This window comes from Aristolochia californica, unplaced genomic scaffold (assembly GCF_029961685.1).
Source record: "Aristolochia californica isolate CCGP_79_NKW_82.1479 unplaced genomic scaffold, dmAriCali1.0.hap1 SCAF_3, whole genome shotgun sequence".
NCBI classification, from domain to species: Eukaryota; Viridiplantae; Streptophyta; class Magnoliopsida; order Piperales; family Aristolochiaceae; genus Aristolochia; species Aristolochia californica.
This window is the reverse complement of record NW_027181992.1, coordinates 36466408-36490903: the sequence shown is the minus strand read 5'-3', so window position 1 is coordinate 36490903 and position 24496 is coordinate 36466408. Positions and strand designations below refer to the sequence as shown.

Sequence of the window (24496 nt, the reverse complement as noted above, 5' to 3'; positions counted from 1 at the left end):
TGAAGATAGGGGAATCAGGGATTTCTACCTGCCAGTCTAGAGCTGGAAAGGAAACCTTAACGATTTCTTTGAAATCGGAATCAGGGACTTCTACCTGTCAGTCTCGAGCTGAAAAGGAAGTCTTAATGGATCCGTCCCCGATGGAAACGGACTTGTCTAGTAATGAGAAATCATTCAAGACAAAATTGGTTACCCTGTCAGAGTTTACTAGGTTGAAAAGCCTAAATAAACCAGATAAAACTAGTTTTAATGAGTTTGAGTTTTTAAAGAAATTTAAACCTTTAAAACTTTCGGACATTATGTCTGAGGAACCCTCGCTATGCCCTCAAAAGGTGGACAGCGTTTGTTCAAAGATCAAATCCGATCATACTGTTCAATTCCAGAGATGGAATGAACAAATTGGACAAGGGATGAACACTCCCTTCTTCACCACTGAGCCCTGCAACAGTTGGAATCAAGTGAAGTTGAGTCCTGAAATAGACTCAAAATATGCGTCCATGCTTTATGCATATGGATTCATAAAACAGATGGTACTCCACTCCACCGACTTATCAGTGTTGGAGAAAATGCCAAAGGAAATTATGGAGGCTTGCAAAAGTTTGATTTCCATAAAAAAAAGTAAAGGAATTCGACTTCATTTCATTTCCTGTATTGCTGAAATTGTTACTGACACAAAGGTGTTTCCAAGCATTTCTGTCATGACACTTGAAGGCATCAAAGAAGGTGACACCAACATGGAATATGATCCCAGACATGTTCCAAAAGCCAAGCCTTGCCCAGAAGCAGTCTGGCCAACCAGGCATATCCGCGGGCTCAAAAACCTGATACAGCTCATACAACAGCTGATTCAGAAAAAGAGAAGCTTTGTCTACAAGACCTCCGTCCCACTGACGATCGTCTCGACAAGCTATAAAGAGACTCTGGCATCCGTCCAGACCAGTCTCGAAGCTACGCTGAAGAAACTCCTTGGAGGAAATATCCCCTTCAGCAAAACAACAAAGGAAAGCTTCTGCCAGATGGCCCAGAAGACATTTTCGAAGGAGCACACCTGTAAATTATGTGCATAGAAAGGCAGCTGTTCGAATGAGCAGTCAGCAGCCACGACCGCAGACTAGTTAGCAACCAAGTCAGTAGACTAGGCCCATGGTGAAAACAAAGTCAGCAAAGGCAGCTCAAAAGTCCGCAAAGGCAGCTACAAAGGTCATCAATGACGGCTACACCAAGTCAACAAAGATGGCTAAAAAAGATTCCTGCACGTCATCATCATGATGTCACCAGTAGAAAAGACATTTCTACCCCTGCTTTTGGTGCCGAAAGGTAATAATGCAAGGGCAAAAATGACAAGTCAAAAAGACAAAAGTTACCCTTTGTCTTTAAACACCCACCTCTCAATCAAGGGTAAAAGCGGAAGACATGAAAGATCTTCAGCTATAAATTTGACTCTCCTCCAGAGGTTGAGACATTCAAACTGAGAGCCTCTAAATTCGAAATTGAAGAGCTTGAGCGTTTGAAGAAAAGGCGATTTCCGGCGATCTTTCTTCAGCAAGTTCCTCAAGAACAGTATGTGCTTAACAGCCGTAATGGCTGAGTCGAAAAGAGGGAACCAACCGGTGCCACGGTCGGTAACTTCGGGAGTTATGTAGCTAAGTAGTTTTCTTTTCCCTTTTTTTTAAGGGTATGTATTTAGTTATGTTTTTATTGTTTTGAACAATGTTTTTATATTTCCGCATGTTTGTAATGTTGTGATCTCCACAGTATTTGTTATTACTGTTCATATTCCGCCTCTATATATATGATCTCCACAGTGTTTGTTTTTACTGTTCCAAAGTTATTGTTCATTTTTACTATTCATGGTTACTATTCATGATTATATTCATGTTTACTGTTCACTCGTAAAAAAGAAATAGTATCGAAATAGTGCCAAATAGGATAGAAGCTAGAAACTTGGAATTATTCAGCTATGCTCCGAGGTAGAAAACGAAACGGAGCTATGCTCTACCCTGCTGAAGTAGCCATGGAGCCGCAACGGTTAATAGGAACGGCTTGGGGCCCTCTGGAGACCGTGAGGACCGCATCGACGGAATTGCCCACTTGGTGGTAAGCCGGCAGGAATAGGGTCAAACCCCGAAGAAGTTCTAAGTAGCAACAGAAGTCATGTTGGGCCTACTAGATAGCTATGAAATAGACACAAACGAGTATATAGCAGTGACATGTGCTAGGAAGCAGGAGAGTAATATGATGGTAAAATGATAGGACTGACGAAGTATGACTTTAGGAATAGTATGATGTGAGTCATCCACTGCCTGTAGCTCGAAACTGGCAGGTAGCAGTCCCTAGGATTCTTGTTCTGCTGCCCTTATCCTTAGGTTCTCTCCCATTGTGTGTACAAGTCTATTAGAGACTTTCTGTCGATATCATAGCAATAGTGCATGGTATCAGTATTCCACTATCAGAGTCTGCTAGAGACTGTTTTTGTGGAATATCGAGCTGGTAAGTTAAACAGGGTGGCCGAAGTGTTGTCTAGGAGCCGGGAGGACCAACAACACGTCTATGCAGTGAGCCAGCCTCATTCTCTCCTGTTAGAATTGGTTAAAGAGGAAATTAAAAATATTTCCACCCTCCAGGAGCTGCACAAACAGATTATCGAAGGGGCTATGGACTCAAACAGGTCCATTCTAGATAATCTCATCTTCTACAAAAACCATATCTACTTACCTCACACTTCCTCCTTGATTGCAGCAATTCTCTCTGCCTACCATGCCATCGCCCACAAGGGTATCCAAAAAATGTTACATCGCATTCAAGATGACTTTTATTGGAAGGCTATGAAGACAACCATTGCTGAATACATGACAGCCTGCCAAGTTTTTCAATGCAACAAGGCTTAACACTTGAGTCCAGCAGGCGTACTTCAATCATTCACCCTCTCTACACAAGTTTGGGTCAATATTTCTATAGATTATGTGGATGGTTTTCCCAAGATGTCTGGAAAATCAGTATTATTGGTGGTGTTTATTCGATTCTCAAAGTATGCTGACTTTATTCCACATGCACACCACTATACGGCCTCCAAAGTGGCACAAGTATTCCTAGAAGACATTGCACGATTGCACGGAATTCTAGAATCTATTTTCAGTGATCAAGAAGCGGTCTTTACCAGCCATTTCTAGAGGGAACTTTTTCATCTGTGTGGCACCAAGCTGAACTTCTCCTCCTCCTATCATCCACAAACCGATGACCAAACTGAGATGGTTAACCAAAATGTGGAGATGTATTTACGGTTCCTTGTGGGTGACCGACCTAAACAATGGGTTGAATGGCTACCATGGGCAGAATATTGCTATAACACATCATTCCACACAGCCTTGCAGGCCACTCCATTCCGAGATCTTTATGGCCGAGATCCACCCCACCTTCTCTCTTATGCTCAGGGTTCCACTAGAGTTGAAGCCCAATATCAAGCCCTCCTTGGCCATGACCAGATGCTACAAGTTATTACTGGTTGTCTTCAGAAGGCCCAAGCTCGTATGAAGGAGTTCTATGTTGTGGACTCAATAGCACACCAAGTCACTCAAAGGAGGAGGCAATGACTCACTGAGTTCATTAGTTTTATATTTCATATTTATATTGCTTTAAGTATATTTTTACATTAATTATGTAATGAGCAAGGAAGTAGGGGTAGAATTGTCTTTTTTAGCCCTAAAACACTTATGACATAAAACCATATTTAAAGGGTAAAGAAATAGAGAAAAAGGCAAGTATTGAATTAGTTTAAACAGGGTTTGGAGTTCCCCTTGACGAGCTCCAAGGTATGGTTCTTTTGGATTGATCTTTATTTCTTCACTCTTTGAATTCTATTGCATTGAGATTATTCAAGAGGAAGGGAGAGGTGTTTGAATACTTTTTTTCCTAGTTCAAGGAGTGTCTTTAGCATCCTTCACGTCTACAGTAGTAAGAGGGAAGAATTTTCCTTAATTCGAGCAAGAAATGAAAGGGTTTGATTCTCTTATCGAGCAAAACATTCAAAGAGGCAGCTTTAGCCTCTAACCGAGTAAGAGAGGGTTAGGGAGTACTAATCTCTCCTACGTGGTCAGTAGCAATATCTCTAGAGGGACCCTACCCTCATTTACGTGAGCATAAAAAAGTTCACCCTTCTTGGTCAAGAACAACAAGATAATGAGAACAACTAGAGAAAGGGAGTTCTTTTCTTCATTACCGTGATCAAGAAGCCTAAGATAGTGCAGGATTCACAATTACCTCGCCGAGTTACTAAATCCATGGCTAGGGACCATAACAACTTGGTATCAGAGCAGGGTAACACGGGGGATACATCCAGCAATGAAGAACTTAAAATCAGGATGAAAAAGATAGAAGATAACCTGGCTACAACACAACCACAATTGGGAAAAATTTCTGGTATTGAATTGGAACACTATCAGTTAACTAGCCAATTGTTTGGTGTATTGGCAGAGAGGCAGTCTATTCCAGACACAAGGGAGGGGATTCACTCGAACAACCAAAGAGGGGAGCAGTTGGCTGGGCGCACTGCTGTCCAGGCACCACAGAGTGGAGGTACAATACCAAGGTATACAAAATTAGATTTTCCTACCTTTAATGGGTCAGTTGATCCCTTAATTTGGTTGCTTATATGTGAGAATTTTTTTTTAAATCAAGGGACTGCTGAGTTGGATAAGGTGGCACTTGCCTCCTTCCATATGTTAGACAAGGCATGGCAATGGTTTCACCAGGTGGAACTAGAGAGATTGGTGCTGGATATGGGTGGATTTAAAGAATTATGCACAATTAGATTTGGCCCTCCCACCCACAGCAACCCCTTGGGAGATTTAGTCCTGTTGAGACAAATCGGGTTTGTTGAACTGTATCAAAAAGAGTTCCAAGAAAAATTGGCTCGCGCTGGCCGGTTGGTACGAGTTGACCAGTAGGTCCTCTTATTTATAGGAGGCCTCAATGAATCTTTAAGGTTAGAGCTGGAACTTCATTTTCCCTCAGATTTGGCTCGGGCAATGAATTTAGCTCAGGCAATGGAATAAAGGCAACGACTTCAGCATCGTAGGCCTGTTTGGCAAGGGGAACGGAACAATTCCTTCATGTGGCAAGGGAGACGTAATAATTCTCCTTAGGTGCCACATCCAACATTACCACCATCCAGAAACAATTTGATTACTACTTTGGCGGCTGACACACACTCAAGTTATCCACCACCTCAGTATATAAAAAAATTAACAAGTTCTGAGATAAAGGAACGGAGGTCCAAGAATTTGTGCTACAATTGTGATGAACCGTACCAGGTAGGGTACCAATGTAAAAGGTTTTTTTGGCTCGAAGTGGATGAAACAGAGGATATAGATGATAAAAATGATATTATTGAGGAGGAACCACCAGAAATCTCTTTGCATGCGATTAGTGGGCAGAAATCTGCCAAAACTATGCAAGTCAGAGCTCAGGTCCTCAACCAGGAACTTGTGGGACTAGTGGATTCGGGAAGTACACACAATTTTATTAGCTTAACTGCTGATCAACATCTGCAGTTATAGATCCTTCCACATCCTACAGCCACGGTTTCAGTGGCCAATGGGGAGAAAGTCCCTAGCTACGGTATCAGAAAAGCGATAAATTTTTCCATTGGTACTACTTTATTTCATGCAGAATGTTTTGTCATACCTCTGGCCAGCTTTGATATGGTGTTAGGCATTAAATGGTTGCAAACATTGGGACCCATTCTGTGGGACTTCTCTGCTTTAATGATGAGCTTTGCATTGCATAGTAGTCAAGTGCACTTACAGGGAAGTCAGGTGGATAAACCCCATCACCTTCGTACCATGCACACACAGGACCACCCTGACAACACTATTGAAAATCTTATTGATGAGTTCTCCAACCTCTTCCATGAGCCTTCCGGATTGCCTCCCTTGAGGCACTGTGATCATTGGATCTGTTTAGAACCAGGTTCTGATGTGGTGGTAGTTCGACTGTACCGGTATCCACATCTATAGAAAGATGAAATCGAGAGACAGAGCCAGGCTATGCTACAACAGGGCCTTATTCGCAATAGCCGGTCCCCGTTTTCTTCACCCGTATTGCTCGTGAAGAAACATGATGGCACATGGAGATTTTGTATTGATTAAATGAGAGTTAAATGCTCAGATAGTGAAGGATATGTTTCCTATCCCAGTAGTGGAGGAGCTCCTAGATGAATTACATGGGTCGTGGGGTCTTTACTAAATTGGACTTACGCTCTGGATATCATCAGCTCCGTATGCACCCCTCCAACATTGAGAAGACAGCCTTCTACACACTTCACGACCAATTTGAAAATGTGGTCATGTCGTTCGGCTTATCAAATGCACCCTCCACTTTTCAAGCACTGATGAATGAGGTATTTAGAAACTATCTTCAGATATTCGTACTTGTTTTTTTATGATATACTCATATATAGCAAGTCTAGAGAAGAGAATTTAGCGCATTTAAAGATTATTTTTGAAATATTACGAGCACATAAGCTCTATTTGAAGAAATCCAAATGCTCTTTTGCAGATTCTCATGTCGCTTATCTCTATCACATGAAGGGGCCACTATTGATCTCGAGAAGATTCAGGTCATTCATGATTGGCCACAACCTCAATCTTGCTCGACTTTGCAATGATTTTTGGGTCTAGCCGGATACTACCACAAATTCATTCAGAATTACGGTCCGTTGGCAGTACCTTTGACCATTCTCCTCAAGAAGAATTCCTTTCATTGGAATGAAGAGGACACACAATCCTTTTAGGCCCTCAAAACAGCTCTCACCTTCACGTCTATCTTGTAGCTGTTATGGACTCCATAGCATCACAAGTTATCCACAGACATAGGAATTAAATTATGATAATTTACTTTTAATGTAATTTCATTTGGTTTGGTTTGGTTTAGATGTAATATGGCATGAACCAATTGACTCATGGGTCTATTTTGTATTTCCATCCTCAACCCTACTTAAGGGGATGTGAAGGTGAAGGAAAGTAAGTATTGAGAAATTAGAATTAAACAGGTCAGATTCTCCCTCAGACATCTAGGTCGGATTCTCCCTCTGAGGTCTAAGTCGAGCTTCCTTCAAATCTCAATCATTCCATTGCTATTTCCATCATTCCACGTTCAAGACACAAGAAACCTCTTCCAGCGTCAAGATTCAATATGGAGGGAAGAGAGGAAAGAAGGGTGAATTGATCCATGGCTTGGGAAGAACCTAACATCTGGGTATCAGACAGGTCCACCCTTGGGGATTTCTCTTCCCCTGAGGATTTGAGGCAATTAGTTGAAGATAATCGCCAGAAGACAGACCTTCAGGCTCAATCCCTGGAAGAGGTGCTTCAGACAACATCTGACTTGCGTGAGGCCATCAAATCCATGGATGCCGCCATCCAGGCCCTCCTCCGGTGACAAGATGAAAGTGGTACACGAGCACAACCGCCGACAGCCTACTCTCCCCTCGGCCGACCACCATCACTACCATCCACCAATGCGTCATCACAATCCCCATCTGGGGCCTGCCGCTCAGGGACCAAATACGGTTCCCAGGTATTTAAAACTAGACTTTCCTACATATGATGGGTCTAAGGACCCCTTAATTTTGTTAACCAAGTGTGATCAATTCTTTTACAATAAAAAAAAATTGTGGATGAGAAATTTTATTTGACCGCCTACCACATGCTCTATGAAGCGCTCCTATGGTACCTCCAATTCCGAAATGACCACTTGGTTCAGGATAGGGCAACCTTTAGACAATCATGCATGATGAGGTTTGGTCCTCCAGCTAGTAGCAATCCATTGGGTGAATTAATCAATTATAAGCAGACTGGATCACTAGAGGTGAACCTTCGAGGAACGGTTGGCCCGCGCTAATGAGTTTTTAAATCACATCCAGTATGTTCATATTTTTACTGCTGGTTTGACAGAAGCTCTGCGGCTGGAAGTTGAATTACATGGTCTTACATACTTGAACCACACTATGAATTTAGCCAGGTCAATTGAGCATAAGCAACTAGTGCCCTGTGCCCTTCAGGTTGTTCAGGTCCAGAGCATGGACAATTGTAAGTTATCTCAATTAATTACAGACTTTGAGGATATCTTTCAGGAGCCTATTGTTCTACTGCCAATTAGGCACTATGATTATCGTATCCGTTTGAAAATGGGTAATGAACCTGAAGTGGTGAGTCCTTATCATTACCCCCACTTACAGAAGGATGAGATTGAAAGGCAGTGCCAAAAGATGCTAGCCCTGGGGATTATTCAGCCCAGCAGGTCTCCTTTTTCCTCCCTGGTATTATTGGTCCGCAAGCATGATAAGTCATGGAGGTTTTGGGTGGATTACAGGCAACTCAATGTGCTTCATACCCCTCCAATAAAATTCCCGACTTATCCAAAAATAAGTTTTATGTTGGCCCTCATGTGTACTATCATGGAAGGAGTCTAAAATGTTGTGAATCAGTGGTGATGTGTGGTGTAGAAAGATCCTATTTTTGAAGAGGACCAGATTATCCTGAACCGTCCAATGGTTTGCCGCTATTCCCTACTGGATATCATGATATAAAGCAATAATTTCGGGGTACTGTTGTGTCTCTTCCCGTATAGAATCCAACAAGAGAGCTATGGGCTGACTTATGGCATGTAATTGCGGCTCTGGAATGTCCCAGTGAGATAAAGCATAAACCCCCACATTCAAACTCCCAGGTTTATACTCCACAGTAAAGTCAAACCCCATAAGTTTACTTAACCAATGCTGTTGCGGTGAGGTAGTGAGGCGTTGCTCAAGCAAATACTTGAGGATGAAATGATCAGTGTGAATCAGAAATGGGTGCCCCCAAAGATAAGGCTGCCATTGTTGTATGCCTTTCGCTAATCCGATCAGTCCCCTCTCATAAACTGCTAACTTGTGGTGGTGTTGGCCAAGTTGGCGGCTAAAATTAGCAATCGGGTGTCCCTGTTGGTGTAACTCTACACCAATACCGCCCCCGAAGCATCACATTCCACCACAAATGACTCATCAAAGTCTGGTAGCTGCAAAACTGGGGCAGATGATAAGGCCTTTTTCAATTGTTGAAAAGAATGAGCCGCTGTCTTGGACCAGGTAAAGACATTTTTCTTTAGTAGGTCGTTGAGCGGTTCTACAATCTGGCCATAGCTATGAATAAATTTCCAATAATACCCAGCTAGGCCCAAAAATCCCCTTAATGCTGTAATGGATGTGGGAAGAGGCCAATCTATGACGGCCTATATCTTACTCTGGTTGACCTTCACCCCAATTGTTGAAATAACATGGCCCAAGTATGCCACTTCTGAGGTTCCCATAGAACATTTGGACTGATTTAAAACCAAATGATGTGAGCTGATAAGAGTAAATACCTGGTGAAGGTGCTGAAGATGCTCTTCCCAACTGTTGCTATATACCAAAATATCATCGAAAAATACCAAAACGTATTTCCTCAAGAGAGGAAAATACCTCATTCATGAGGGCCTGGAATGTGGAAGGTGCATTGGAGAGACCAAATGGCAATACGAGGAACTCGAAATGCCCGTGGTGCATGCAGAAAGCTGTTTTCTCCACATCTGATGGATGAACTCGGATTTGATGATAGCCCGATTTCAAATCGAGCTTGGTAAAAATAGTAGCACCATGTAACTCATCTAGCAACTCGTCCACCACTGGGATGGGAAATTTATCTTTAATGGTATGCGCATTGAGTTGCCTGTAATCCACACAAAACCTCCACGACTTATCATGCTTGCGGACCAGTAATACCGGTGAGGAAAAAGGAGACCTGCTGGGCTGAGTAATCCCCTGGGCAAGCATCTTTTGGCATTGCCTTTCAATCTCATCCTTCTGTAAGTGGGGGTAACGATAAGGATGCACCACTATAGGTTCAGTGCCCATTTTCAAATGGATACGGTGATCACAGTGCCTAATTGGTGGTAGAGCAGTAGGTTCCTGAAAGATATCCTCAAAGTCTGTAAGTAATTGAGATAACTTACAGTTGTCCGTGCTCTGGACCTAAACAACCAGAAGTGCGCAAGGCACTGGTGCTTGTGTGCCATGCAATGTAATATGATGTTGGTCCTCTGTAAAGGACATGGTCAGAGCCTGAAAATCCCATAATATTGGCCCCAATAGTTGTAGCCATTTAATTCCCAGTACCAAATTAAAGCCGGACAATGGAATCACCAAGAAATATGCAATAAATGCATGTCCCTCAATATCAGAGTATGTGGTTTGAGAGAAGCCCACACTAGTAATTTTAGCCCCATTGGCTACTGATACTGAAAGGCCTGTCTGTTGCTGGACTACTAACCCAAGTTGTTCAACCGCTGGCTGATTGATGAAATTATGTGTACTGCCAAAGTCAACTAAAGCAAGTAATTGTAGATGATGTAACTGGGCTTTAACCTGCATGGTACTATAACTGCGCAGACCAGTCATGGCATGAAGGGAAATCTCTGGACCCTCTTGGTCTGTCTCCACAATTTCCTCCTCAGGTAGTATGTCTTCACCATCCTCCCATAGACATATACTGAATAATCTTTTGCATAGGTGACCTTGTACATACTGTTCATCACAGTTAAAACAAAGGCCCTTGGCCCTTCTTTGATCCATCTCCTGTCTGTTCAGTTTTTTGAAGTAAAGAGTAGGTGGAGTCGAGTTAGAGTTGTCTGGGCGTGGTGCTACACTGGCTCCAGAACGTGGAGGTCCATAATAAGGGGTTGGCGCAGTGGCATTGTGCCTTCCTAGCCAAGCTGGTTTTCTAACCAATGAATCCTTTAGCACATGCTGTTTATGCTCAATGGACCAGGCTAAATTCATAGCGTGGTCCAAATATATAGGACCATGTAATTCAACTTTTTGCCGCAGAGCTTCTGTCAAACCAGCAATAAAAATATGAATATACTGGGGGTGACTAACAAACTTATTAGCGCCGGCCAACCATTCCTCGAAGGTCTTTTGATACACCTCTAGTGATCCAGTCTGCTTATAATTGATTAATTCGCCCAATGGATTGCTACTAGCTGGAGGACCAAACCTCATCATGCATGATTGTCTAAAGGTTGCCCAATCCTGAACCAATTGGTCATTTCGGAATTGGTGGTACCATAGAAACGATTCATCGAGCATGTGGTAGGCGGCCAAATAAACTTTCTCATCCGCAGGTGTTTTTTGATGATAAAAGAATTGATCACACTTGGTTAACCAAATCAAGGGGTCCTTAGACCCATCATATGTAGGAAAGTCTAGTTTTAAATACTTGAGAACTGTATTTGGTCACTGAGCGGTAGGCCCCAGATGGGGATTGTGATGATTCATTGGTGGTGGTGGAGGAGGTGGTGGGTATTACCAATTTCAATTACCTATAACACATACCCATTGGTGGTGGGATAATGCAATAGTAAGTTATCCCATTGAATTCTCATGAATCACAACAAATGATATCAGATTTCTAATAGGCATATTCCACACAGTTTTTGAAACACATTTGATCAACTTATTTTAACTCTACTAATGTTAACCACATACTAAGAGGAGTAATTTGAAAACCACGAACAGAAATCAAAAGAAAATTATTGCTAAGACATAAAAGAGTCGTCCCCCCCCTCTAAACCTAAACCTGACATTGTCCTCAATGGGAAAAAGTTAAAACACTATAACGACTACCAAAAACTAAAAAAAATAAAAAAATAATAGCTTAGCTAGTTATACTCCAACAGGATGAGGGTTAAGCTCCCTCAAGGCTCCTAAATCCATAGGTGGGACCATATGTGTTTGGTCATCAACAATAATACCGAAAAGTCAATAAAGACCCCCAGGAATGATACATAGTCTCCCTCGAAGAAGGTTTACTCGTATCAGCCGTACCCGTAGGTAATCATCCGTAGATGAAACTGCTATCCCACATCACACTTTGAAGAAATCTCCGTGTGACTGGCCACTGAAGGCAGCAGGAATCACGCGCTGAACACAAGTCCTTAAGTTACTCACCATAAGGTTTTCATTCAATACTTCAAGATCGAACTGGTCAATCCCATAACGGTTGTTTGAGAACAGACCTCTCAAACTAGGGACCAAAAGTCTGGTCATCGACTACCGGAACCATTTATGCTCTTAGCCGGCAAGAGAGTATGAATAAACAAAAAAATAAAATAAAATAAAATAAAATAAAATTGTAATGTACAAAGGGATAGAAACGTGGGGATTGCCCACAATGTGCTAAGTTTATAGTCGCAAGCACGACTCTGACACATTCAAGATGAAATGACAGGTTCCTCCAAGAAAATCACCATCACCTCCTCCGGTGTGGGGACATTCTCAAGATACGGTTTGAGCCTCTGACCGTTAACTTTGAAGACCGACCCGTCTCCGTGATTGTGGATCTCAATAGCGCCATGAGGAAACACCTGTGTGACCTCAAATGGACCGGACCACCTAGATCTTAGCTTCCCTGCTACAGGTAACTGTAATGGTTCACCCTGATTGGCCATGGTAGATCCTACTTTGACTTCGGGTGTTTTCCTACAAATCTGTTCTACCTCTTCAACAAAGGGAGCTAATGGTCCACCTAGGGAGCGGTGCCCGTGCATAAAAACACAAAAAGAAACAAAACGAACTATCAAATTAAGCTAACAAACTCACTACTAAAAATATGAACTAACTAGAAGAAATCAAAATAATTCCATAAAAAATCACCAAGCTCAAATTATGAAAGCAAAAAAATAAAAATAAAAATAAAATAAAAAAATAAAAATAAAAAATAAAAAATAAAATAAAATAAAATATCTAACCTAAGACCATGGAGAACAAAGAAATACACTTAATACGTGCCTCCCCGGCAACGGCGCCAAAAACTTGATGTAAAATTTAGTTACATCGGCTTTAATACCTCGCAAGCGTACAAATCGTTCATGTAATCTAGCAGTAAGCGAGGGTCATATCCACAGGGAGGATTGAATTTTGTGTATTCTTCAGTCAACTAGCCTAACCCAATATGATGAATTAATCTGAACTAAACACTAATTATATCCTAAATTATCAAGCAATAATCTAATTAACTACTTGCACAACAGGAAACATCAACTCTGGATTTTATCGTGATTCGTGCCTCTATCGAGCGCCACGTAACCACGAATCCGGATTCTCAATCCTTCTGTCTAGCCCCTCTCGGGTGCCTAGAGTTAATGACAAAGAGCGGATTACAATAGAATGCAGAGAATCAATTTCCTATTGTGATGATGCTAAAATTATCAACTCTGGATTTTATCGTGATTCGTGCCTCTCTCGAGCGCCACGTAATCACGAATCCGATTTCTCAATCCTTGCGTTTAGCCCCTCTCAGGCGCATAGAGTGAAAGACAGAAATCGGATTAAAATACCAAAATTCAACCTCAATTATAATCCTACCCTAATTAGCTAATTTAATCAAATATCCAGAAAACAAATCTTAAATAAACATTAATTATCAAATCAGATTCAATTAACATTCAAAACCTAAGTTCAAACTATATAAAAAATTAAATTCAATAATGACGAATTACTCCCCTTCTTCTTCCTCTCGCTCGGGCAGCAACTCGTTCTCACGGGTGCTGCAATTTCCCGAAATTGGTGGCGTTGGGTAGCAATAGTGAGTGGCCGGAGGTAGAGACGACGCCGGCGATGACGAATAGAAGCCGACGGATGGAGGTTACGTCCGGCGAAGAACAAAACAGAGATGAAGTTCTCTAACCGGCTCTCTCGAGTCTCGGTCGGAGTCGGAATCGCTTCGGGAATGGTCGAAAATACGTAAACGATGTCGGAGGATGGTCGGAAAGCGGAGTTGGCACCGGAGAAGCCTTCTCGGATCACTTCTCAGCCTGGCGAGCGACGACTGTCGAACTCACCTCGACGGAGACTCTCTCGAGCTCTCCTCAGGTTTGTTCTCGGTTGCTGGACGGCAGTGGACGGCGGTGGACGACGGTGACGCGGTGGAAGGTATTGGCCCGGCGAACGACGGTGGGGAACTCCTCTCGGGTCCTCCCCTGTTTCCGGTCAAAGTCCTCTATTTTGTTCTCCGTCTCTATTTTCTCTTCACACTTCCCCCTCTCGGGTCTCCCCTCTCCCGATCCCTTCTTTCGACGCCCCCTCGTTCCTTTAATACCATCTCATTTATTTTAAAACGATTTGACCTAAAAATCACCTCCATTTCACTAAGGGCATTTTGGTAAATATCTCCTTCTCCACCAAAATTCTCCTGAAATTCCATAATTAAATCTATAAAAAGCATTTTAGGAAGAAATAAACCTTAAAAACAATGAAATATAATTCAGGAGAGAAAAATATGCAATATCGACAGTGATTAATGTCAAATTCAATAAATGCTCATTTCATTTGAAAACCGATAAATAACCACCTATAACACAATTATAAAGGTTATTCTATTATAATTAACCTAGTTCTCATGTCAGAATATGGCATCTTTCACACCCCCAAACCTAAATCTTTGCTAGTCCCTAGCAAAACAACAATCGAACCAAAATTAAGCCTAGGAAAATAAAATGCCACTTTCGTAGGGAGCACGATTGCATTTAGCGCATGCAACAGGCTGTTAAACCCCTACTCTGCAGTAGTGGACGAGTTATGTCTCGTGACCACAAAATTCATCTAAATTAATAATATAAAAAGAAAAACTGAAGAAAATTTACTCCTCATTAGCATATGACTAACACTTAGTATCGTAAAATATCTGAAAATCATATGAGATCTTGTGAAATATTAAAACCTGTGTAAAATATAGCCTATTATCAATCCAAATACACTCATTGTTACTCCACCTGAACCAATGTGACCCATAAGCTATTACTTCAATAGAACAAAGAGGCAGCAAATAACAATAAAATCCTGGTCACATCACAATTAAGAGAAAATAGTAAAGTAAGCCTGTTGTCTTACAATCTCACAAAAGAAATATACCAATTTCAATCTTGACTTGCAACTTCTTTCAAATTACAATTCATCATCAAAGTTAAGGAAACTCATTGCTTCCAGATTTAAAACCATTTTACGCTATTACCAGCGCACTTTTGCTATTACCAGCATAATTTTTTTTTCACTGAATACTTTTGGTATTACCACCATTTTGTATACGTCTTCACTGCACATGCACTTATTTTTAAGTAACCGACTGTTCCGGTGCATGTCCCTGGGTTTGCCCAGGCTGTTTCTGAAGTTATCTGTCTTTTGCAAGCAAGAGCATTTCCATTTGCATTCATACGTTACAACAAGGAATTTCACTGAGGTATGAAAAGGAATGAGTTCAAACAGGCATACAAGACTATTCAGACTAACATAGATCAACACTAGATTTACATGTTCTCTTTTGCAACTAAGTTCCAAGTCTAATGCAATAGTAAGTTATCCCATTGAATTCTCATGAATCACAACAAATGATATCAGATTTCTAATAGGATATTCCACACAGTTTTACGAAAATTTTTGAAACACTATGTATCAACTTATTTTAACTCTACTAATGTTAACCACATACTAAGAGGAGTAATTTGAAGACCACGAACAAAAATCAAAAGAAAATTATAGCTAAGACATAAAAGAGTCGTTCCCCCCCCCCCCCCCCCCCCCAACCTAAACCTGACATTGTCCTCAATGGGGAAAAGTTAAAAACACTATAACGACTACAAAAATAAAAAATAAAAAAAAATAACAGCTTAGCTAGTTATACTCCAGCAGGGTGAGGGTTAAGCTCCCTCAGGGCTCCTAAATCCATAGGTGGGACCATATGTGTTTGGTCATCAACAATAATACCGAAAAGTCATAAAGGCCCCCAGGAATGATACATAGTCTCCCTGGAAGAAGGTTTACTCGTAGTAGCCGTACCCGTAGGTAATCATCCATAGATGAAACCGCTATCCCACATCACACTTTGAAGAAATCTCTGTGTGACTTGCCACTGAAGGCAGCAGGAATCACGCGCTGAACACAAGTCCTTAAGTTACTCACCATAAGGCTTTCATTCAATACTTCAAGATCGAACTGGTCAATCCCAGAACGGTTGTTTGAGCACATACCTCTCAAACTAGGGACCAAAAGTCTGGTCATCGACTACCGGAATCATTTATGCTCTCAGCTGGCAAATAAGAATGAATAATAAAAAAAATAATAATAATAACAATTGTAATGTACAAAAGGATAGAAACGTGGGGATTGCCTACAATGTGCTAAGTTTATAGTCGTAAGCAAGACTCTGACGCAGTCAAGATGAATGGACAGGTTCCTCCAAGAAAATCACCATTACCTCCTCCGGTGTGGGAACATTCTCAAGATACGGTTTGAGCCTCTGACCGTTAACTTTGAAGGCCGACCCGTCTCCGTGATTGCGGATCTCAACAGCGCCATGAGGAAACACCTGTGTAACCTCAAATGGACCGGACCACCTAGATCTCAGCTTCCCTGGAAACAAATGCAATCGTGAGTTATAAAGTAAAACATTCTACCCAACAGTAAAAGACTTGCGAAAAATAGATTTATCATGTAAAAGCTTTGTTCGCTCCTTGTACAATTTGGCATTCTCATAAGCATCATGACGTATCTCCTCCAACTCATTCAATTGCAATTTCCTCTCCTCACCCGTTTGAGCCTAATCAATATTCAAAGCCTTAATGGCCCAATAAGCTCTATGCTCAAGCTCAACAGGTAGATGACATGCTTTGCCGAACACTAGGCGAAATGGAGACATCCCAATAGGAGTCTTAAGCACGTTTTTTTTATTTTTTATTTTATTTTATTTTTTTATTTTTTTTTTATTTTTAATTTTTATTTATTTATTTTTATCCTAACCTAAGACCATGGAGAACAAAGAAATACACTTAATACGTGCTTCCCCGACAACGGTGCCAAAAACTTGATGTAGAATTTTAGTTACATCGGCTTTAATACCTCGCAAGCGTACGAATCGTTCATGTAATCTAGTAGTAAGCGAGGGTCATATCCACAGGGAGGATTGAATTTTATGTATTCTTCAATCAACTAGCCTAACCAAATATGATGAATTAATCTGAACTAAACACTAATTATATCCTACATTATCAAGCAATAATCTAATTAACTACTTGCACAACAGGAAACGTCAACTCTGGATTTTACCGTGATTCGTGCCTCTCTCGAGCGCCACGAAACCACGAATCTGGATTCTCAATCCTTGCGTCTAGCCCCTCTCGGGTGCCTAGAGTTAATGACAAAGAGCATATTACAATAGAATGTAGAGAATCAATTTCCTATTGTGATGATGCTAAAATTATCAACTCTGGATTTTATCGTGATTCGTGCCTCTCTCGAGCGCCACGTAATCACAAATCCGATTTCTCAATCCTTGCATCTAGCCCCTCTCGGGCGCATAGAGTGAAAGACAGAAATCGGATTAAAATACCAAAATCCAACCTCAATTATAATCCTACCCTAATTAGCTAATTTAATCAAATATCTAGAAAACAAATCTTAAATAAACATTAATTATCAAATCAGATTCAATTAACATTCAAAACCTAAGTTCAAACTATATAAAAAATTAAATTGAATAATGATCAATTACTCCCCTTCTTCTTCCTGTCTCGGTGGTTCGACCTCTCGGGTTTTCCCTCCTGGGTCTCCCCTCTCGGGTCTCCCCTCTCCGGTCCCTCCTTTTGACGCCCCCACATTCCTTTAATACCATCTCATTTATTTTAAAACAATTTGACCTAAAAATCACCTCCATTTCACTAAGGGCATTTTGGTAAATATCTCCTTCTCCACCAAAATTCTCCTGAAATTCCATAATTAAATCTATAAAAAGCATTTCAGGAAGAAATAAACCTTAAAAAAAATGAAATATAATTCAGGAGAGAAAAATATGCAATATCGACAGTGATTAATGCCAAATTCAATAAATGCTCATTTCCTTTGAAAACCGATAAATAACTACCTATAACACAATTATAAAGGTTATTCTATTATAATTAACCTACTTCTCATGTCAGAATATGGCATCTATCAATGGTATTGATGGTGGTCGGTCGGTGGAGAGTAGGCTACCGGCGGTTGTGCTCATGTACCACTGTCAGATGGCGGCATCCATGGATTTTATGGCCTCACGCAGGTTAGATGTTGTCTGGTGCACCTCTTCCAGGGATTGAGCCTGAAGGTCTGTCCTCTGGCGAGTATCTTCAATTAATTGCCTCAAATCCTCAAGGGAAGAGGAATCCCCAAGGGTGGACCTGTCTGATACCAAGATGTTAGGTTCTTCCCGAGCCATGGATCGAATCACCTTTCTTTCCTCTCTTCCCTCCATATTGGTTCTTGACGCTGGAAGAGGATTCTTGTTCCTTGACCGTGGAATGATGGAAATAGGAATGGAATGCTTGAGCTTTGAAGGGAGCTCGACCTGGACCTCAGAGGGAGAATCCGACCTAGACCTCTGAGGGAGAATCTAACCTATTTAATTCTAATTTCTCAATACTTACCTTTCCTTCACCTTGACGTCCTCCTAAATAAGGTTGAGGACGGAATTACAAAATAAACCCATGGGTCAAGTGGTTCACGCCACATTACATCTAAACCAAACCAAATGAAATGAAATTACATTAAAAGTAAATTGACATAATTTAATTCCTATGCCTGTGGATAATTCATGATGCTATGGAGTCCAGAACAGAACATGGCGTCAATAGCAGAATTCGAACTCTCACAGGGAAAGTTTCCTCCCGATGAACTGAGTTTTTTTTCCATTTGCAAGTGGAAGAAGACTTACTGTAGCTATATCAAGTTTCCTAAGTTGGGAAACTTGATTTAATTGAGCACCTGTTCAGTGCGCTCAAGTGATCTCGGACCAGCGAGCCGAGTTCCCAGCCGATAGAGTGCACCAGCGAGCCGAGTTCCCAGCTGATAGAGTGCACCAGCAGATCGAGTCAACCCAGACCAACTCGGACCGAATCAACTCGGGACGGGGGTCAACCTGACTCGGGCCACTTATTTTCTACCTTGGTATATGTGCCCAAGATTTCGGTGCGACTCGATAAATTTTTTATCTCTGGCTAGATTATTATTGAAGAATGATAGATTATTCATTGATCAACATATTATTTGGTTTAGATATGTGCATTGGATTATTTTATGGTTGATATTACAAGGATTATTTTGGGTTGTGTTAAGTGGGCCCAAGCTAAGCCCATTTAAGCTGCTAATATTGTGTCTCTTTTGATGAGACATTATTATTGAAGAAAAGGTAGCCTCATACCATTATTTATTGTCAACCCCGTAAAAAATATCAAATTTTTTTGGTCGGGAGTCCATGAAGGAGGAACTTATTGTTATATTTATTGTCAACCTCATAAAAAATATCAAATTTATTTGTGGTTGGGTGTCCATGACGGCAGAACTTCATTCCTGTCAAAAAAATAAAAAAAAAATTGTGGTTGGGAGTCCATGACGGAGGAATTTCATCCCCGTAAAAAATATCAAAAATTTTTGGTTGGAAGTTCATGACGGAGGAACTTCATGCCCGTAAAAAATATCACATTTTTGTGGTTGGAAGCCCATGACAACGGAACTTACTGTTATATGTATGTTACTTCCCCCCATTAATATCATATATTACTCTCCCAATTGAGAGTCGTTGTCTTGTGGAGGGACACGGTGGTGGAAGTGGACACTTTAGAGCAATGTCTTAGCGGCTAGGTGTGATTTACTCTCATTGATATTACACCAGTTGATCCTTATGAATGATAGCACCAGCGTGAGGGCGAGTGTTGGAAGATGAAGGCATATTATACAAGAAAGATTTTATACATCATTTGCAGCAAGCTGGGAGTTCATGTTGTTTTCTCACCCCCAGCTTGAGGGGGAGTGTTGGAAGACAAGACCCAAGCCCACACGACCAAGGAAGGCTCACATATCCAAGTGTATTAGAAGATGAGCCCAAGCCCATAAGACCAAGGAAGAACCATGGAACAAAGAGAAATAGAAGACGGGCCCAAGGCCCACATATCAAGGAGAAAGCCCATAGGCCCACTTATAGTTATGACATGATGGTGAATAAAGGGTCATCTCATAGAGATGGCATTGATGTAATTATGTTAAATTTCTAGGGTTAAAACCCTAAACCCTAAGTTCAGGGGTATTATTTTAATATAGTGGTTTCATAAATCTATAAATAGAACTTCAGGGGGAGGGTTAGGAAGAATCAATTCCATAACCCTTCTTCCTCCAGTTTTCTCCCAATGAGTTTCTTTCCCTTTTTCTCCATGAGCTAAATTCATGGAGTCCTGAAAATCAACAAGGTGAAAACACAAAGCAAACAACGGGTATAGGGTTTGAAAAGAGAAAAAAAGATAAATACGAACCTAAACTGTTAGAGATAATATATCATAAAGGATCACATTATCTCTGTCAGTTGACCGAGTCAACTCACAGAACTTGCTCAGATATGTTATGGTCCTGGGTTACGTACCTATGTCTTCCGCTCCTAACAGGCCGGTTTTTTGGGTAGTATTGGCTAGGTGCTTAACATTTGGTATCAAAGCGGGCTCCCATGTCGCGAGTTCGAGTCCCGAGGCACGCAACGGCTGGATTAAAATTACTGGTAGGTTTGGAAGGGGTGACCTAGCGGAGGGGGCGACCTGGAGAACTGCGAAGGGGCACTAGGAGTAGGCCGCTGCTAGAGTAGGCCACCGGGTTGGGCCAGTGTCGTTACGCCGCCGTGGTCGTCTGCTCGCGAAGGTGGGGTGTGATGTTATGGTCCTGGGTTAAGTACCTATGTCTTCCGCTCCTAACATGCCGGTCTTTTGGGTAGTATTGGCTAGGTGCTTAACAAGATACCATTTTGAATTTATGGAAAAGAAAAATACTTCATTGACTTAATGTAATCAAAGTACATGAACCTCTATTTATAATAGAGGAAAGTAGTAGAGTCCAACTACAATTAAACTACCCTTGTCCCAATTACATCCAAACTCTAACACTTAAAGATAAGTCCTACTATAATTAAATAATTCAATATAAATGGAAGACTAACTTAACTAAAATACCTTTAAACTGAAACTCCTCTATGAGACCTCCTTCCATAATAATTGTGGCTTTGTAAGACTTCTTATTGTGTAGGACTTATTGTCCCACCTCACGTGATCATGGTGGGTCCATATCTTATGGGCTCGTGCCCATCTTCCAACCCACTTGGATATGTGGGCCTTCCTTGGTTGTGTGTGCTTTTTTCCATCTTCCAACATGTTGTATCTTTCAAAAACTTCAATGTCAATTTGGTATTTCTGTTGAGGATTGATAATGCACTAGAATACATGAGTAGAGAATTTTTAGATTTTTGTACAGCACTTGGTGTTTTATATGAAAGATGTTATAGCTATAGCCCATAACAAAATTGTTTGCCTAAATGTAAAAATTGTCACCTTCTTCCTACGTCTTTAGGATGACGTTTATTATTTAATCTATTAGATGCCATCTTCCATTGTCAAGAATAATATTCCTATTAAAGTGTTGTTTCCTTCTAAAACATTTATTCCCTCTTCCACATGTTTAGCTGTCTTTATTTTGTTCATAATGTTATACCTAGTTGTGATAAGGTTTCCCCTAGGTCTACTAAGTGCATCTTGTTGGAGTACTCTTGGTTACAGAAAGGATATAAATGCCCTAATCCTGAATGTCACGAGATATATATCAGCTGGTGTTAACTTGTTTGGAGTTAGTATCCTATTTTTCTCACAAGTCTTATGGAGATAGGTATTTTAGCAAACAAACCAACTACTCCAATTGTCCTTGACAAAATAGAAGATCTAGTGGAGGAATATGCCATTCTAGTAGCTCCAACAAGATCTCAACTCTCTCTTCATCTGACCTAGACAAGATTCCCTCTGTGAGCTCTATATAGTCTTTTGATCTTGATCTTCCCTACACATTAATAAATTAGATCTTGATCTTCCCTACACATTAATAAATTAGATCTTGTACTCGACTTCTAATTTTCAAATTTATTTCCTTTGATTTTATTTTTTAATCTTCATGTCAAATATGCTTTTTCTATACCCTCCAGTATTACTTGCTATGTAAGAAGAAATGGATGCTCTTCTTTCTAGAGGTATTTGGACACTTTGTGATCCAACTCTTGAGGGCTGATAAAGTGGGTTGAAGAATGGGGTTTACTACTCAACACTTTGGTGATGGATCAATATAATGGTATAAAGCCAGTCTATTGACCAATGGGTGTAGTCAAAGTTGTGGGGTTGATTATTTGGAAACCTTTTCTCTTGTGAATAGACTCAGTTCTATGAGGATTTTAATATCCTTGACAGTTAATTTGGACTAGCAGGTTTATCAGTTGGATATTAAAAATTTATTTCTCTATGGTGATTTGTCATATGAAGTCTATATGGAGCAACCACCATGATTTATTACTGTGGGGCACATTGTTTGGTATGTTGACTAGAAAAAGTTCTATATGGCCTTAAGCTGGCACCTAGGGCTTAGTTTGACAATGTCCGCACTATTATGTGCAATTTTGGGCTTGTGAGATCTAGTTTTGATCATTTGGTGTTTATTCCTAGAAGAAACTTGGGGATTATAATTTTTACTGTCTATATACATGATATTTTTATATCATTAGATGGCCTTTGAGGTATTTAAAAAGTGAAAGAATATATAAAATAATATTTTTAAATAAAGGGTTGGGGTATCTTGAAATACTTCTTAGAAATTGAGGTGACAAAAAGTAAATTAGGTATTGTGTATTGTGTTATCACAAAGGAAGTATGTCATAGATCTCTTAACTAGAATAAAATACTCCTCTTGAGGTAAATCATAGCTTACATGATGAAAGTAACAAAAGGATAAACTTCTTATAGAAATCTAGTTTGAAAACTTTGCCATAGTCAAAAACCTGATATATCTTTCTTTGTGGGACTTGTGAGACAACTTATGGAGAAACCGAGGAAGGTTCATTTGGAAGCAGTTTATAGAATTCTAAAAAATTTAAAAGTTCTATTGGAAATGGATTGCTACGTGAAAAGCATGGACATGTAAATATTACTAGGTACTTTGATGCCAATTATGTAAAATCCAAGCTTGATCAAATATCTACAAGGGTTTTTTTTTAGCTTTGTAGGGAAACTCTTATTTCCTAGAAAAACAAGAAGTAAATAGTTGTTACTAGATTGAGTTATAAAGATGAGTATAGAACCATACCACACACAACCTATGAGATGGTGTGAGTGAAATATATGCTTGGGGGAATTTGGTTTCCAAATTATAGATCATATTCACATGGCTTGTGATAATCAAGTGGCTATTTATATTGTTAGCAATTCATTCTTTCATTGTGCACCAAATACATTGAACTAGATTGCCATTTCATGAAATTGAATTACATGAAACTTGATATGTTGACCTATAAGGTGATGATAAACTTGGAGAAAAATTATCATAAGATTGACATAAGAACTCTGAATTTAAAATCAATGGGATGCAAGCTTGATGAGTTACTTTTGTGGAATTATGTTTACTTTGAAATTATCATATTCTACTTTGATTGCCTTGTATGTAGCTCTAGGTTTCAATTGTTCTTGATTTTGAGTTTTTGGATGTTGAATTTAGGATCCCTTTTCCAATATTCCAAGCAAGGGAAGAAGAGAGAAATAAATAGAAGAAAATGGGAAGAAGGCTCTAGGGGTAGAGAGAAGAGGAGAAGAAAAACAAGGTGTCCGCCAAGCAAAGAGAGAGAGAGAGAGAGATTTACTCAAGAAAGAATTGTAGAACTTTATTAATTCCAAATTACAAAACCTCAATTTATAGTAGAGTAAGTGATAGAGTTCTTATACAGTTAACCTTAAGTCTCCTAATTACATTCCAACTCTAACTCTCTAAGATAAGTCTATCATGAAAGGATAACACAATCTACTAGAGGTCTAATATAACTTGAACTCTAACTCTTCTTCAATCACGTGGACATAAGAGAGGAGGCTGACTCGTGGTCTTATCTTTGTGGGTCCCACATGATCTTCCAGCTCATATTGATAAGATTACCAGCTCGTGGTATCTTTGTGGGTCCTACTTGTTCTTCAAGTCTTCTAAATTATTCTAGCTTGTGCTTCTTATCTCTTAACTCAAGATAGCTTGGGTGAGGACTCTTCTTGGCATCCCACATCCTCATGGTGGATCCCACCAGCTCGTGCACCATGGTGGGTCCCACATTATAACATTGGATTAAATTGAAACCATATGCTTGAAATGGTTGAATGTACTTACTTGCTACCAACTATGAACTTTTGACATTGCACCTAGATTTTCATATCATTTGTCCAAAGTTAATGACATACAAATAGTCATTCCTTCAACATTGTGAACTTGACTTAACATGGTTGAGTTAATCATTTTGTTTGTTTACCAATTTTTATAACACATTTAACTTCCTAAGCATGAGCTGAAATAGCAATC

The 24496-nt window shown here is 40.2% G+C and overlaps 1 protein-coding gene across 1 annotated transcript; it reads right to left on the bottom strand.

Moving 5' to 3' along the window:
* Positions 1-8566: 8566 nt before the first annotated feature.
* On the bottom strand, positions 8567-17721 carry LOC137959534 (uncharacterized). The gene is made up of 12 exons (XM_068806897.1): positions 17616-17721; positions 16872-16963; positions 16585-16664; positions 14036-14155; positions 13761-13887; positions 12216-12276; positions 10055-11055; positions 9797-9982; positions 9512-9649; positions 9279-9357; positions 9064-9230; positions 8567-8977 (listed from the first exon to the last, which is right to left on the bottom strand). Exons 1-12 carry the CDS (start codon positions 17719-17721, stop codon positions 8567-8569), a joined length of 2568 nt encoding a protein of 855 aa, XP_068662998.1.
* Between the last annotated feature and the right edge of the window lie 6775 nt (positions 17722-24496).

Coding starts and splice junctions, on each gene's coding strand:
- LOC137959534 (XM_068806897.1), bottom strand. CDS start 17,721: ATGTGGGGGCGTCAAAAGGAGGGACCGGAGAGGGGAGACCCGAGAGGG. Junction 13,888..14,035: donor CAGGGGAGGACCCGAGAGGA/GTTCCCCACCGT, acceptor GTCGCTCGCCAG/GCTGAGAAGTGATCCGAGAA. Junction 11,056..12,215: donor CCCCACGTTTCTATCCCTTT/GTACATTACAAT, acceptor TTGGTCCTCCAG/CTAGTAGCAATCCATTGGGC.